Here is a 16,093-nt window from a genome sequence, read left to right as displayed (position 1 = left end):
AGGTCGGCAGAATGGCGAAACCCTACCATCGTCTCCTTCTGATTGGCTATGAATTACGGGATGCTATATCACGTGGATATTATACCTCCTCCCGTACGTATAATCGTCGATATACCTCCACATGTTCCTGTACATTTATGGAGTATTGCGATCCTCGCTTCATGGCATGGAGGATGGTGTATGCATCTACCGGGCTCTAAATCAAGGCTCAACGCAAACCAAACTCCTTTAAGCAGCTCTCACCGTGGTCACGCCATGGGAGCGGCAGAGAAGTGCATGGTGCGCCCGGAAACAGGAAAGCGCATGTAGACGGGACTCAATGAGAGGTCCACGAAGAGTGCAAGGTGCGCCGTGTACGGGGATTCGACAGGGTGTTGACACAGATACTGTAGGGGGCAACGCAGCTCTGCTTGTGTTGGTATTGATTTATACTGAACAGAGTAAGTAGGCCGAGAATTAGATGAACGATGATTTTACCTTACGTTAGACATTATTACATGCTCCTTGTGTACTGTAAAATAATCTATATGTATATATAACGACAACAGATTATAAGGATTTCGCCCACTTCGAAACTGCAGGCTCACATCAACCGCTCTTTTCATGTTCAGGCTCAGGTTCCGGTTCAGGCTGAGGTTCAGGTTGAGAACCAGGCTTCACCTTCCGTAGATCCTTGGCCTCGTTCGCAAGATATTCGGCACATTCCTTCCTGCTCTTGACCTCGTCGATGAAGAAGATCCCAACCCAAGGAACAAAGGTTAAAGCAGCCACCCATGGGAAGGCTGTCCACTGGTTACCAGTATCATCGACGATGGCGCTGGAGACAATGGGGCCAATCCAAGCCGATCCCTTGGAAACAATTCCCAGAAGACTGAAGAACATATACTCCCTGCCGCGCGGGACTAGCTCAGCCATAAACGCTTGGCCATACCCAAACTGTGCGCCTAATGTGAAGCCGTACTGGCCAGCGAAGAACCAGAACTCCCAGAGATTATGGTAGCCAACTTTCGTTGTCCAGATCCCAATCATCCCCCATAAAGGAAGCAAAATGCATCCGAAGTTTGTAATTTGGAGCATGGTCTTGGTTCTGATCTTGAAGCGCCGTTGAATGGCATACACTGCAGATACGCCTATGATTGCAGATCCGCCTTGGACCAGAATCAGATACGTATTTTGCGTAGCGGAGAAATCGACCGTCTGCGTCTGCGCAATGGAAACCAGACTAGTGGTCGTTCCGATCCCGTCCGCAAGCAGAAAAAAGGCTACAAGGTAGTAGAATGTCTGCTTCAGCTTCCATGCCTGTTTTATTGTGAACCAGGTCTGCTTCAAACCGAAGGTAACATAATTGTCACCCTTCGGAATCCTGGGCCCAGGGCGCTTCTTCTCCCACAGAAACCAGGGTATACCAAAAACGATCCAAAACCCAGTGCAGATAGCGACGGAGATTGAGTAGCCCCAGTTGTTATTTTGCACCGAATCATTCGCGTGAACTCCGAACAGTGCAGCAAGCGACAGGGCGCAGCAGACACAAAACCCAACATTGTTCCAGACCCAGCTGATATTCATGATCTTCGATCGCGCCATGGAGTTTTTGAATTCGTATTCCTCTGCAGTGAGTTCGCCATTTAGGTATTTCTCTCTGGCTGTTCGAGCTTCGGGTAGGTCGTGCGCAAGTTTAGGGAATATGGCATTGAAAAAGACGTAGGAAGCCCACCATGTAACACCTGTACAGCAAGAGATAAGTTAGACATAAGGCTCAACCAAGTGTGAAGACGGGAGAAGGCAACGCACTGCTCAGGATATACAAGGCCATTGCAGTTCTCCATTTGGACGGGGTCTTGACACCGAGAAATCCAAATTCGAACGCCCAGCAGATAGCGGAGAAGATCCTCACAATCCATGGGTTCCAACTGCCATAATCCGCCAAACTCCCAATTGTGAGAAAGATGAGCCCTTGGCAGAGGAAACTCAACCCATTTCCGATCAAGATAACGGATGAGTATGACTTATGTCGATGACCACCTCCCCACCAGACATGGCATGGAGCATTGGGATCGACATCACAGGATACGCTGCCGAGGGGCAGTACATTCGGGTTGAATCCTGCCTGGTAGATGAGGTTCTGGAAGAGAAGGTTGGAACTGTTCGCATGGCGTGAGCGGCTGGATGATTGAAAACAAAGTGCGGAGTGGGAGATGCCCAGACGTACTATTGATATGATCCGATGCCATTGTTCCCAGCGTAGTATGCATAGTAGGACCAGACCTCTTTTCTCGTCGCAGGCGGGCCAATTGGTTTATAGCTGTCGCTGTCGTCGAGATCGCGAGGTCCCGTCGACTCGCCACTGGAATCGCCATTGGAGCCCCCATACTCCGGGGCAGCTACGGCGGTGAAGGGCAGCTTCGAGGCATGATCCTGCTCCTGTGCGAGCTCGGCCATGATAGTTGGCAGAGCACTGGTACTCCGCAATCGTCGCGTCTCTGGCGGGACTGAGGAGCCGCGGAAGTTACGACGTTCAACAAAAGAGTGGAACACTCCTCGGGTTTCCGCGAAAAGCGAGGAGGGCCGTCTCGTCTGAAAAGCTATCCGGGTGGGTAGGAAGATTGGCGACCCCGAAAAGTCGAAACTAAGGGTCTGAACCGGCGGAGCGATTATTAAGTATAAGAGCGCGAGCCCCCCTACGTCGCTATCCGTCTGGGTTTGAATAATAGTAATGATAATAATAAACGGCAGGGCGCAGGTGTCGCCAGAGTAGGATATTAACATCCATGATTTCTGGTATAGTCTCAGTGTAAGTGCTTGCTTGGGGTCCTAGGTAGGTAAGGTAGATGCTACGGCGCACACCTGAAACTTTGCCGGAGGTTGAGCCGGGCCTCGCTGTGATTGGTGGAAAAGGGAGGGAAAGCCATCCACAGTACACCCACAATACACCCACAGCACCACAGGACAGCAGGGCCACAGCAGTAATAAGTAAGGGGGCGCCCGCAAATAATAATACACCCATATCCCCATAACAACCTCGGTCGAGTAGTCGATCCCGTCCACGCCCACAATGATACCCGCTGGGGCGGACAAAAAGTACCGTTTTGGGCGTAGCATGGAAGCCCGCTGTTATCTTACCGACCGACGTTCCATCGCCAATCAAAACAGCCGCATCCCTCCCTCGCTCCCATGAAACGCGCATGACTCGGCACGTCGTCGTCCTGGCCAGTAGGAAGCCGTCCACGTGCGGGCCTTGACTCACGTAGCGACCGTTTTGCCACCCCGCGATCTGCCTGTATGCGGACGGGTAAGTCTCTTGACGGTCTATCCAAGCCTTGGAGGGTTTTTATGACAAGTAGGTTATGGTGTTTTCCGTACGAACTGAGAGAAGTAGCCGACTGCCTTTGAAATTGAACTATCTCCACAATGCTGCTGATGTCCCTTTTGACAAAGAAACAACCCCCCTCTCTCCCCATGATTTTGCAATAGCGACAATGTCTTCTTCAAAACGCTCTCCCTGTGTGATCGGTATTGATGTAGGCGGGACGAACACCGATGGTCAGTCCGCTTTAGAAAACTTCCCAACAGAAAATCGTTGCAAAGAGAGACTGACTTTTGGCTATAGCGGTTGTTCTTCAAAATGACCGAGTTCTAGCTTGGCATAAGACTCCAACGACCCCAGACATCCAAGCGGGCGTTGAACTTGCTATTGAAGCGGTAGTGAAGAAGTCAGAACTCCTTACAGGCCAAGTGGAATCTGTAAAGATTGGAACAACGGTAAGAGCCTCAAATTTTCCTACTTTCAACATACAGTTCAAGTCTTCGTGGATTGGACTTGTTAAAAGCAGCCAACGTGAGCACGGTGGCTTCTTGCACTTCAACACGCTCTTCCCTCTTTAGCCAGCCTGCAGCTATGTTACCCTGCAAAATATTGACTTTGATTAGCAATTTGTGAACGCTGTCCTCGAGCAAGATGCAAGCAAATTAGATAAAGTTGCTGTCATTCGATTATGTGGCCCATACTCGCAAGGCTCTCCACCGTTCGGTAGCTATGACCTGGCACACAACTCATTAATGAATACTGACCTTTGAATAGTCGATTTTCCTCCCACACTGCGAAAGTTGGTGGAAGGACATTTTGGGTATGTCCAAGGTGGTTATCAAGGTATGCATTTTCCTTACCCGTCCCAAAATCTAAAGGAAATCCTGGTCATGGCTTTCTAAGTCGTATTCCATCCTTCAACTACTTCTACAATTGAATTAAAAAAATCCATTATTGAATTACCGACAACTATCGACCAGAAATTTCTGTGTCCCCTCAAAAATAGCGGTGTCCAAAAATGCGCTAAGCACTTTTACTAATTGACTTGTTTCTTTTAATCACTGAGATATTACTAACTTCTCCAGTCGATGGATCACCAATTTCCGAATTGAATGTGGAACAGCTGCACGAACAGGCCGAAATCATTAAGTCAAAATCAATAACAAGCATAGTTGTCATTGGGATATACTCGCCTTCAAATCCCACTCAAGAAGAGGAAGCGAAGAAGATTCTTGCTTCCAGATTAGGCCCTGGTTACGATATCTCCTGTTCTCATGCCATTGGACGACTTGGATTCCTTGAGCGCGAAAATGCGAGTATTCTGAACGCCAGCTTACGAAGATTTGCCCGCCATGTAATTGCTGGATTTGCGTATGCTGTCCAGAAAGTTGGAAGATGCAACTTATACATCACCCTGAATGACGGAACTTTGAGCAAAGCTCACACTGCTGCGGAATATCCAGTCAAGTGCTTTCGGTCTGGACCAACTAACAGCGCGAGGGGTGCAGCTTTATTGGCAAAGACATTAACAGAGAAGTCAGACGATAAGGAAGTTCTGGTGATAGATGTTGGAGGGTAAGTTTCATAACTCTTCTTATTCCTTGACCCTAGAGATTTGGATTCCGCCACCAGAACTTTCCGTTCTCAACAAGCCCCCGATGGCTAACAAGTTATAGAACTACAACCGATATCTGCGCGCTTTTGAAGACAGGCTACCCTCGTCAATCCGCTGCATTCGTTAAGATTGCCGGTGTACGAACGAATTTCACCATCCCAGATGTCCACAGCATCGCACTCGGTGGCGGATCTATTATCCGTCAAACCGGTCGAACCTCAGTCGGGCCTGATTCTGTTGGGGCTAGGCTTGAGGTAGAGAGTATCGCTTTTGGCGGGACCACCATGACAGTACGTTCATAAATCACAGCATAAAATACTTGTATTAATCAATGATTCCAGGCTACGGATCTTATTCTCTCGAAAGACGAAAACCTCGTGCCGCAGACGATCAAGGACTCGGGACTGAAAGAAATCTTACGCATCCTAGAGGAGGCTGTTGACTTTGTCAAGACGAAGCAGGGAAATGCAAAAGTGATTCTAGTAGGAGGTGGCAGTATCATCGTAGGTGATCATATAGCTGGAGTTGGGGAAGTCATACGCCCAGAATATTTCGAAGTCGCAAATGCAGTGGGTGCCGCAGTACGTTTCCCCTTCATACAAGTCTCTCCAGCTCTCTTAACGCTTTGTAGATTGGAAAGATCAGCGGCGCTGTGGAGAAGATGGTTATTCCGGGTGATAAGACGATCGATCAGGAGATTGAAGATGCGAAGGCCCTTGCTACAGAGAAATGTGTTGCAGCTGGTGGTAACAGGCAGACAGTCGAAGTTGTCGAGGTTGAAGTTGTGCCCATATCCTATGTTACTAATGGGGCAACACAGCTCTATGTTCGGGTAATAGGGGATTTGGTGGAGGGGTATGAGGAGACTTTTGATTCCCCAGAGGATCTTCTCCATGGCGAAACCTTTCACAGATCAGATTTGACGTTCACGATACCCACCGGCGTTTCGGATATTCAGAAAGGATCATCGTACGACGTTATTGAACACATCAACTTAGAGACTTATCGTCCGCGGATCGAGGGTGATTTATGGTATCTCTCGGAAATCGACCTGCAATTCCTTTCAGATGGGACTGGGATTCTTGGCGTTGGGAGTTGCGGAGAGCCGTATCCAACCTATCTTGCTCTTCTAGAGGTACTTCGGAATGGAGGAGATCTCACAGTCAGACGACAAGACACACTGCCTGATGATGCCGTTGTCCTTGTTGCCGGATACATGGTAAGAGACACTCGGAGCATTATGGTGTGCGCTGCTAAAGTAGAAATAGGGGGCACCCAGCGTTTATATTGAGCGGATACCAGGATTGAATGAGTATATACCAATTCTTGACGGATTATGTTTGAATTCCAGCTTACAATTCACAGGGTCACTGATGCCATGAAAGCCTTAATGAAGACAACTGGCCTCACGACTTTTGATGCCGTTATTCCGAATGAAATTGGTGGCTTGAACGCCTTCGAAGCCATACTTGCAGCCCATCGCTTCGGGAAAAGCGCCCTCGATACAGATCTTGTAGCACGGGCATATCCCATGATTTACCAGACCGTTCGATGCATGAATGGTGTTTCTGTTACTCCTTCCGCCTTAGCTGATGGGGGTGGCAGGGAAGAGGCATGTCTCTTCACCAATAGAACCAGATTTTGATATACTAACAAGAGATGTTCCAGGTATTCCCAAATGCTCTCGACGATTTGACCTCAGAAGATGTCATGCGAAACGCAGCGGTAAATCTGGGCTCTCTTGGCGGAGTTTGCATTAACCCTGTGTTTGGCACCGAAGCCAAATCCTTACCACCCAACTCTTTCTCCTGGGGTACGTTTATCCCTTTCCCCGTCTCGCCTTCACTCAAGCTAATATCCTCTCTAGCATGGACCATCGGCCGCTCCATTGCCCTTTCCCGCTCCCTCAAGCTCGACCCTATCTCTACACTCCTCTCCTCCCAACATGGCACCCTTCTCTTTACCGGAAAAATAATATCTGTCACTCGATATGTCTCGAAAGGCTTCACTCGCGGCAACGTGCTATTGGCTGAGATCCCAAGGGATGATATACCAGGTGTAAAGGAAAATAATGAAGGGAAAGAGACCGAACCCCGTGAACTATTTGTGGATTTCGAGAATGAGAATCTGAATGCGGTCCTCAAGGTGAAAGGAAAGGAGGACAGCTTATTGGCCATTTGTCCGGATCTGATTACGGTTAGTTCCCTCCTTCCCTCCGGCCTTTCGTGGTGCATCCTCAGCCAGTGTCTTTGCTAACAAGATATTAAATAGTTCCTCGACCTGGCCAACGGCGCACCGCTAGGAGTCTCAGACTACAAATATGGATTGCGCGTCTCGGTAGTTGCACTTCGCAGTCCTCCTGAGTGGTTATCTGAAAAGGGATTGGCGATGGGCGGACCTAGGGCTTTCGGGTTTGTTTCTCCCCCCTTCTTCCGCGGCTATTTCTTCGTCCCCCAAAGATTATTCTCTTGCTAACGCCGTATAAAAGTCTTGATATCGATTACAAGAGCGCCAGCAGTCTAGGAGAGTATGAACCTCCAAAATCGGTATGGGAGATTTATGGGCAATCCGCGAAATGATGAACCGAGCATTACATCTGGAGTATAATTCATGACAGCTAACGAGCTTGCATTGCTGGTCTTTTCAGTGTATTATCATAGCGAGCTTGCCCTCATAGTGCATTTTCGGCGTTCTGTTTGTTGAGAGATTAAGTGGAGTACAAGGTCAATTTTGTAGCAGCCTATTATTGCCCTTTCTAGTAGCGAGTAATTTACGAATCATCTTTACATATCAGCTATCCTCTTAGTCTTGGTAAAGGCAGAGAGAGGGTTTTCGTGATATGCACGTGCTCCCTTGTAGTGAGAAATCCTTTGACTTAGACTCTTTTTACACACAAGAATTTTCCTACTAGAGCCTAGAGGGGAGTTCCTTTCATGTTGTACGTATATGTCAAGTATTACAGTAGCACTGAGTGCACCTGATCCTTGGATCCTTCACTTTCTATTGGCGCCCTTGTACTTACGTAACACCCTTAATATTCCAATTTCCACCTACATGGTTATAAGCTTCATTGCCTGCCATCTAACTCAATCTTCTCTTGGAGTCTTGGCTATCCGTGATCTGCTAGTAAAGAGGGTAATGATACTCGCCACCCCCATTACCCAGTAAAGAGGCAACCAAGGGCATGTATGAGAGTATTTTGGACTAAGAAGGGAAAAGTTGCCGTTATCATAAAGGTACTTATAGGATACAATAAACTTCCTTGGAAGAATAGATTTTGAAGATTCATTTCTCTAAAGCAGAAATCCATTCCCCAGTAAATATAAGAAGAGGTCTGAAGTGGCCGAAGAACGGTGTGATTTAAGCATAAGTCGCATGTACATGGTCCAGGATTCAGGACCTGGTCGTGGATCTAAAAAAAAAACCTGGTCGAACCGTCAAACTGGTATACGAATTGAGATGGCAGAAAAGGACTTGAATTGAAAAATAGGGGGTGATGAATGACTAATCTGAAGCCTGAGTTATAAGGTCCATATCCAGTACGAAATTACCCCGATCCTTTCCTCCTCAATCGTCTTCTTCGTCCAGGTACCGATGCTAAGAAGGCGAATTCCACCACAAAGCCCTTAAATCTCACCTCTCGCCCTTGCAGCAATGGTGCTAGGGTGCTTATATCTAGCTCTCAACAGCCTTTCCCTCTGCCAGTCACCCGCCCTGATCGGCACCATGGCCTTCTTCTCCTCAGTGATACACGTGGGAAACGTCTCAATCATGACATCCGCACTAGGGCTGAAGAAATAGGGGATCGATAACCTCTCCTTACCCGTCTTGTTAATTACGCGATGGATCGTTGACACAAACACACCATTACTGGCCATCTCCAAGAAATCCCCGACGTTTACCACGAGCGTGTTCGGGATTGGCGGCGCCGCCACCCAGTGCCCATTGTGGTTCAGGACCTCCAGCCCAGGCGTGTCGGTGAGCTGGTTGACCAGCGTGAACCATGAAAAATCAGCGTGAGCGCCAATGCCTACGTCAGCGCTGGTTTCCTGAGGCGGGTAGTGCACGGCGCGGAGACTGGCCATGGGGAAGTCGGACATGTGGTCGAAGAAGCCTTCGTCGAGATCCAGGGCTAGTGCTACTATGCGCAGAAGCTTCTTGCTGAAGGCTTGGACGGCAGCGTTATATTCATAGAAGACCTTTCGGAATTCCGGGGACGCCGGCCATTGGTTGCCGTTCTTGGGATACCGCGACATGTCGAGACCCGGGGGCGCGTTTTGCTCTTCATCGTAAGGGTCATCGCCCTTTGCAAAAGCCTCTTTATAATCTATTCATCCAGTCAGAACATCTTGAAGTTGGAAGGTGTTGTGAGGTGGTAGACATACCCCCACGCGTCTTGTCATCCAACTTCGTCTCAAGAAGGGCTTCGTAACCCTTTACAGTCTCGGATTTATTGACATGGATCTATTCCCAGTAAGTCACCATAAACTTCCCCGCGTTCAAAGACATGGATGCAGAAAGCGGGACTTGGCGCTCGCGAACCTTCATCTTCTCTTCCTCATCCAAGGCAAAGAATTCCTGGATGACCCGAGTTAATCGGTCCTGCAAATCGCGCGAGATCCCATGGTTCACGGCATACAAGAATCCGCTGTTTCGAAACGCACTTCCTACTTGCTCGGCTATGGCCTTCCTCTCCTTGAGAGATGAGGAGGACATCTGGGAGAAGTCCACTTGCGGGATTGTGGAGAAGGTGGGTTTCTGGTTCGCCCCATGGAGGATAGCGCGCCTGATGGTCCCCTTCCCGCCGTGGACGACAATGTACTCGGGCTCTGGCTCCGGAAGCGTTGCGGAGGGCGCCATTGTTATTTAAAGGTTTTGGCAACGTTGGAGATCTAAAATAGTATTCTTGGAGGATGTCTTCTGGAAGGAAGATCTTGTTGACAATGGGAAACTACTCTTTCTGATAACCTCCATGCTATGTATATATCTGCTGTAGGAAGCCTTATCTCCCGTGCCATCGCTCGACTCCGAAGATTGAGACGGTATCTTGCTCCCATGTTATGCAGGATCCCACTCTTGGATAGGCATGGAGGATGGATAATACGGCCAGAACGGCACGTGATAGGCTCTCCGCACTCATCTCCAGGTTGGGAGGAGATAGGAACCAGCTTGCCCGTCGGAGTACTCCGAAGAGGAGGACGTGGTGATCGTGATATCTCGTGGATCTTATGATATGGCGGCCACTGTGCCATGCCGAATACAGAGGGACGTGGTTATGCGGGGTTGGGTTCCCACACAACTCTGAACTAAGGCGAAGAGGAGTCAGCTATATACTTAGAATCTGAAAAGCAAGAATGCCCTGAATGTACCCGTCTAAGAGGTAGCCTCACCTAAGTTCAATGTATCAAGCACAAAGTGACCAATTGCAATACTACCTTAAGGGTTATTGGGAGTGGTATTGAAATAGCGAGGATTTGTTCGAAGCCGGTACTGATCGCTAAATCCAAGCTGCCGTATCTGACGGGGAATGATAAGACCGTGATGTGCCACTGACCACTGACGCCCGTCTGATTCAAGACAAAGTACATGGTCAGCTTGGTAATTGTTGACCTAAGTCATGATCAACGATTAAAGTGATGCCTCCCCTCTTATTTGATTCCTCGTAATCCCACCCTTTGGTTTGGCTAAATGGCCGTCAGTACATTGCATTAGAGGGATTGGCTGCCGACCTACGTCCATTGACTTTGCCGTTAAGATTAAAACTCTCTGGCAGATCAGGATGCCTTGGGCCATTCTACACATCTTAAACACGCTTATATCTTATGACACAAGATGGAAAGAACCTTATGAAGATATCATCATCAGCGTTTAGGTCAAATAGAGCGTCTCTCACCAAGAAGGTATTACAAAGGAAAATTCATGGCCATCAAAGGGAAATTTATACGGACTATATAATACCTATTACTAAAAGTATAAGCCGGACATGCAGAGGTACAAGCGGCAAAGCCATCATTCACAATATATGAATTGGAATGAAGGCTGGGTATCATATTAATTAATTCCACGGTGTCATCTTGAAGGCTTCTGTCCATAAACCACACGTATCTCATGGTATGCATGCGTCCCTCTATCGCGAATAGCCGCTCGTATTTGAGCCCTGTAACCACATTAGCTGCGTGTACACAAGGGACCAGAGGGAATAACTTACAGAAGTACCTGTACTTCAGTAGTATTCCACTAAATGGGAGTCATTAGCTTCTATCTTCAAGAATGCTCATTCGTAGATAGTATTTCAGGTCAGAAGAAGACTCACCCCCAATGTTCTAGTCAGAATTGCGAGGACGAAGCCTTCAAGACCAGTATCAAATCCTAAGAGGGTCCATCGACCAAGTTCCTGTAACTTTGGATCTGCCGGCCACGGTCCTAGTGGAGCTTTGTAGACCTTCTCAACGACGTTCACAAATCCGGCATTTTCTATCTCCTCCTTCATGGTCTCTGCGATTGTGAAAGTCTGTCCCGTAATTTCACCCGCTTCTCTGAAGAGCTATTTCATGCGAAATTAGTATTTGCCAGTAAGCGGATAAGGGAAGAAATTTTGACCAACTAGAGAACTTAGCTACATACCCCAGAGAAGGTTCTCAAAGGACTATCCTCCCTGATAGTTCCATCGTCGCTTTTGAAATCAATGCATATCTCTAGCTGTTCAATCCATCCTCCAGGCTTGAGATGTCTTAACTGTGTTAGAGGCTAGGGCGACTTATCTAAAGGGAGAAGGGACTGACCGGTAAGCTTGACTGTATAAGCCTGGCCAGTCTTTGATACTCCCAAACAGACCGCGGAGGTGAACAAAATCGAAATAATCCCGAGGGTAAGTCCATCGATCTTGAACATCGTCGATTTCAAATCTGAGATTTGGCGGCACGAGGCTTGGTTGTATAGGCGAGAGATCTGTCCCCAGAACTGTTGTCTGAGGATATTCGTCGGCGAAATCAATAGCCCAGATGCCAGTGCCTGTTCCGAGGTCAAGGGCTCTCTATGACATTGTCAGCAAAAATGAGCTGAAAAGGCACCGTTAACTGACCTCAATATCCTTCGCTATGGGGGCAAGATGCAATTTCCCGTCTAAAAGTTTCTGGAACTTGTGATGGCTTCCGGGTGTCAATTTTCTTCTTTCCTTCTTGAGTTTCACGAACACTTACTTGATGTCTAGGCTTTCATTTTGCTTTTCGTCATTTGGAGCCCTATAACGGCAGGTTAGCTTTGTATGAGTCAGTATGACTCGAGATTCGAGACGAGTTTACCAGTAAGCTCCGTCCCTGTACGCATGGTAGCGTCTACCATTCTCCATTCGATATGCTGTGATACTAGCATCAACCGAAACTGTTTCCCCTGCTCTATGGTCTGGTCAGCTCTGATGACTCAAGATATTGGTGACGGTTTTGCTCACACTTCAAAGCCAGAGCCAGAGCCAGAGCCAGAGGAATCAGATGCATTTGCTGCCTGGGCGTTGATTAGCTTCTAGTCTCTCCCCATTGATTTTCTGGAGATGGAGCATTGTCATACCGCTTGCCCAGAGGTATCCATGATGCCGAACAGATACTTTTCGAATACACAACATGAAATTCAGTATCATCCCAAAGTCTCGGGAGAGAGAGAGTTAAACGATTCTCCAAGGCGTCCCAGGAGTCAGGACTCGGGAACAGCGCGGGGCGACCGGTGCGCCGGGTCGGGTGGATTTAAGACCAAGGACTGGGAGGCCCACTGGGGACCTGGGTTGAGCCAGCACACTGGTTCTGGGCCCGGGTAGGCGGTACGTGGCGTGCACAGTACCTCCGTGTTGGGTATTGACCCGCCAAGGGCGCCATCTCCCGTAGAGCAGGGATAGGGGCGGCCGGCAGGATGGTTCCAGCGGCTGACCCCGGGCGAATGAAGCCCTGGGAATGCCTTTATTTGGGACAATTCTTCCCAAGCCCCTGGGTCGGGTACCGCAAGTATGGCCTTGACTTGTTTTCCGGGTTTCTGTACTGCCGATTAGCCACAGATGCCCCGATACGGACAGTCGCGAAGGAAAAGGAGAGCTGCAGAGCCGTTGGGAGACCAGAGTGCGTACCGTGCTAATAACTGTATAATTACAGTTTCAATCTTATTATTGTCTTCCCAGTGGGGGGGCGTCCCAAGAGGGGATGAGAGCCGGTCTATGGTCGCCCAACCAAGCCACGGTCCCATAGGAATTTTTCGGTTTCGGCGCTAGAACCGCGAAAGGGGACCACGGCCGCAGGATGCTTGTTGTTCGCGTGTAAGGTATATGACAACAACTAATACTCCGCCTTTGATGAATAATAAGCTCATAAGCACCGTGGGATCAGCAACTCGAAGCACGAGGGTCTAAGACATCGTCCACATGGTTGTATGGTTGTATGGTTGTATCATTATTCCAGAAGTTCTTGATATCTCCCTGAAACTGACAATGCGCAGGAACGTTGTGAGAAGTGTTTCTGTATAAATTCTGATCGCCGCTTGGGGGTGGATATAGCTGCAGATTCGAGAAAAGCCGGAAAAGATCCGCTGTTGTGTCTATAGTCTATAGCATGGCGGGAAGGGCGGCTGCGGGATGGGACCTATGAGCTTACGGGAGGGGCCACGCCCGACCCTCTAAGAAGACGACTTTTGGCCAATGATCGCTCCTCTCAAGCCCATCCATCTATCCATCTATCCTTTCGATTGGTGACCGGTACGAGGGTGGTAAGGTACCTCCTGACTCCTGAGCATGAACATGCTGCTCAGGCTTGGAGGTCGCAGCTCCTGTCAACAACTAAAAGGAGTACATATATCCATATATCTTCAAGAGCTCAACTCTTCGCTCCCCTTAACCCCTTTAATATATCTAACTCTTATATGTGTAGCTGCCTTTCATCGTCCTCGGTGATGAGCGCCCCTTTAGCCGCTTTATCGTCAACCAACACACTAGAGAGAGCGAGGTCCCCTCCTAAGTCTCCTAAGCCTCCTAAGCCTCCTAAGCCTCTCGGTACAGCGCTGCGTAAGTTCGTAACCTAGAAGATGTGCCAACGATGAGACGGGCGGGCAGCTAGATTGATGGTTGCATTTCCTAGCCGCTTTCTTTCTTCACTTGCGATAAAATGTTGTCTCCAATTGGTTTGAGAAGGTGAAATGCCTTCAGCTCTTCCCACTCTGAAGCATGGCTGGATAGTGGAAACTCAGAAGACCCCATCAGTATTCCAAATTCTTCCTCCGCGCTCTGGTATTCCTATAGACGTATCACACAACCCGTCCTAAAGCACGCGGCCAACCTCCTTCCGCCGCTCATATCCTAGAGCACCTCAAACATGCAGTCCAATGATACAAGGAGACACCGAGATTCTGTGCCTCTCCAACACGAAGCCCCAACTCCCAACCAGTCTCAACTCCGGCCTGGATTCCCCACCAACGCCCATCAAAGTTTCCTCTATCCCCCACTTCAATCTCTCGGTCTACTCCTAGTCTCCTACCCTTTCCCCTGAAATAAGAAGCAACTTTCAATCACAGTCATCTGCCCAAAGCCACCCAAGTTAACGACGACGGAGGATTGAAGGAGCGACTCAAAGCTTGAATTCCAGCTACATCCGGTTCTCACGATGATAATATACCAAACGAAAGACACGGAAGGTGCTACAGAAAAAGCATAGGGTTACCTCATGCCTATATGTATCTCTACTTAACTATACCCGGGAGTTAGCCAGGCTTCTATCATAATACAAGACTTATTGACCAAGAACTCATCGGTAACTTAGCCGTGATACCTATCCGATCGAGCAAGGGGCTAGCTTTTGTGTGCCGTGTATCGAGACGCGGTAGTTCGATACCTAAAAGTACACAAAACAGAGACTTCGATTTACATTTGAGTTCGAAGCAGTGTTGAAGTCTTCTTCATCCCCTTTCCGATACACGGCATATACACCTCTGTCTGTGTTTAGGTCCAAAGCGATATCGACGTTTTCTTCCTCCCCTATCCGATGCATAGTACGCGAAATCGATGCCTCTGTCTGGACTTCAGGCTCAAAGCAATAACATAATCTTCTTCCTCCCTTTTCAGATACATAGTATACGGCATAGGCATCTCGATATGCGTTTAGATTCGAAACGATATCGACATCGACATCGACGTCTTCCTCCTCTTCTTTCCGATGTATAGATACTCCTATCTTTGTTTACCTGGGTTCGAACCAATATCGAAATCTGCTCCATCTCCTTTCCGGTCCACAGTACACGATTTAGACACCTCGATTTACATCTACGAACCTAAGACGCGATATCAATATCTTCGTTCTCTTCGTTCCGATACATAGTGTGCGACTCTGATGCCTCGATTTGTGTTTTGGCTCGAAGCGTTACCGTATCCTCTCTTCTCCTCTCGGCTCGACCTCGTCGTCAAACTCATCCTGCTAAGCATCCTGCTGAAAGCACTGCTGACCATAGTATGGCGTGCTCCCAGCGAGCAGCCTTGTTTAAGCACGGTAGCACGCTAGGCTTCTCCCTTCTCCTTTCACCACTCACTGAGAGCTTAATGAGTAGCAGACTTGGTAAGGGGAGAGTGTAGCTTCACCTCTTGAGCCTATACCTAGACCCAGCAGTGTCTTAACCAACTACTCACAATACAAGCAAGACTCATTGACCCAAGAGCTCGACGACAACAAAACGCGAGCAAGCAAGCCCAGGACTAGGACGCGATGATGCATCCGACAGGCTACGTGGATCATAACGAATTGTCCGAGCACTCAGGGTCCAGATTGCAAGACAATAAATAGGTAAGTACGAGATGAATATTAATCATGGAATGTACTACTGGAGTCGTACAACACAAATAAGCTGAATGTGAGTTATTCTTCGCGGATAAGAAACAAGCTAATCAAGGTGATCGTAGAAAGTATGTGCACAAAAGACGAAAAGACTACCTCCGACAAGACCACACACACGAGAAAACCCATCGGGGGTGCTATTTACCTCATACGTTATACATCACACCTCAACTTATCAAATCACAAACGTGCAACTGCTTTTCGCTAGCATAGACCTTATCTTATGTTTTCCGCTCATATACACAAATGGAACATGGCAACACTATCCGACTACAGTCGCATTTGCTCCTGTATCAGTCCAAAAGGCTGGGCGCCCAAGTA

At 48.3% G+C, this 16,093-nt stretch overlaps 4 protein-coding genes across 4 annotated transcripts; 1 reads left to right on the top strand and 3 right to left on the bottom strand.

The window, feature by feature from the left end:
• Positions 1-588: 588 nt before the first annotated feature.
• On the bottom strand, positions 589-2,439 carry M430DRAFT_99223 (hypothetical protein; the record flags this gene model as incomplete). The annotated part of the gene is made up of 3 exons (XM_024870169.1): positions 589-1,724; positions 1,792-2,141; positions 2,210-2,439. The coding sequence occupies 3 exons, from the start codon at positions 2,437-2,439 to the stop codon at positions 589-591; spliced, it is 1,716 nt and encodes a 571-aa protein (XP_024722618.1).
• A 1,037-nt stretch (positions 2,440-3,476) lies between these two features.
• On the top strand, positions 3,477-7,661 carry M430DRAFT_65621 (hypothetical protein; the record flags this gene model as incomplete). The annotated part of the gene is made up of 14 exons (XM_024869189.1): positions 3,477-3,540; positions 3,608-3,759; positions 3,928-4,027; positions 4,079-4,147; positions 4,390-4,879; positions 4,981-5,209; positions 5,261-5,500; positions 5,551-6,138; positions 6,188-6,231; positions 6,285-6,531; positions 6,588-6,732; positions 6,787-7,115; positions 7,191-7,330; positions 7,408-7,661. The coding sequence occupies 14 exons, from the start codon at positions 3,477-3,479 to the stop codon at positions 7,496-7,498; spliced, it is 2,928 nt and encodes a 975-aa protein (XP_024722617.1). The 3' UTR covers positions 7,499-7,661.
• An 884-nt stretch (positions 7,662-8,545) lies between these two features.
• M430DRAFT_26936 (hypothetical protein) lies at positions 8,546-9,779 on the bottom strand (the record flags this gene model as incomplete). The annotated part of the gene is made up of 3 exons (XM_024865475.1): positions 8,546-9,246; positions 9,305-9,383; positions 9,462-9,779. 3 exons carry the CDS (start codon positions 9,777-9,779, stop codon positions 8,546-8,548), a joined length of 1,098 nt encoding a protein of 365 aa, XP_024722616.1.
• A 1,178-nt stretch (positions 9,780-10,957) lies between these two features.
• On the bottom strand, positions 10,958-12,294 carry M430DRAFT_65619 (hypothetical protein). The gene is made up of 8 exons (XM_024869188.1): positions 12,221-12,294; positions 12,119-12,160; positions 12,001-12,067; positions 11,702-11,952; positions 11,544-11,649; positions 11,233-11,463; positions 11,128-11,156; positions 10,958-11,076 (listed from the first exon to the last, which is right to left on the bottom strand). The coding sequence occupies exons 1-8, from the start codon at positions 12,265-12,267 to the stop codon at positions 10,989-10,991; spliced, it is 861 nt and encodes a 286-aa protein (XP_024722615.1). The 5' UTR covers positions 12,268-12,294; the 3' UTR covers positions 10,958-10,988.
• Between the last annotated feature and the right edge of the window lie 3,799 nt (positions 12,295-16,093).

Source organism: Amorphotheca resinae (assembly GCF_003019875.1).
Source record: "Amorphotheca resinae ATCC 22711 unplaced genomic scaffold M430scaffold_4, whole genome shotgun sequence".
Taxonomy (NCBI): Eukaryota; Fungi; Ascomycota; class Leotiomycetes; order Helotiales; family Amorphothecaceae; genus Amorphotheca; species Amorphotheca resinae.
This window is presented reverse-complemented; position numbering and strand designations above follow the sequence as displayed.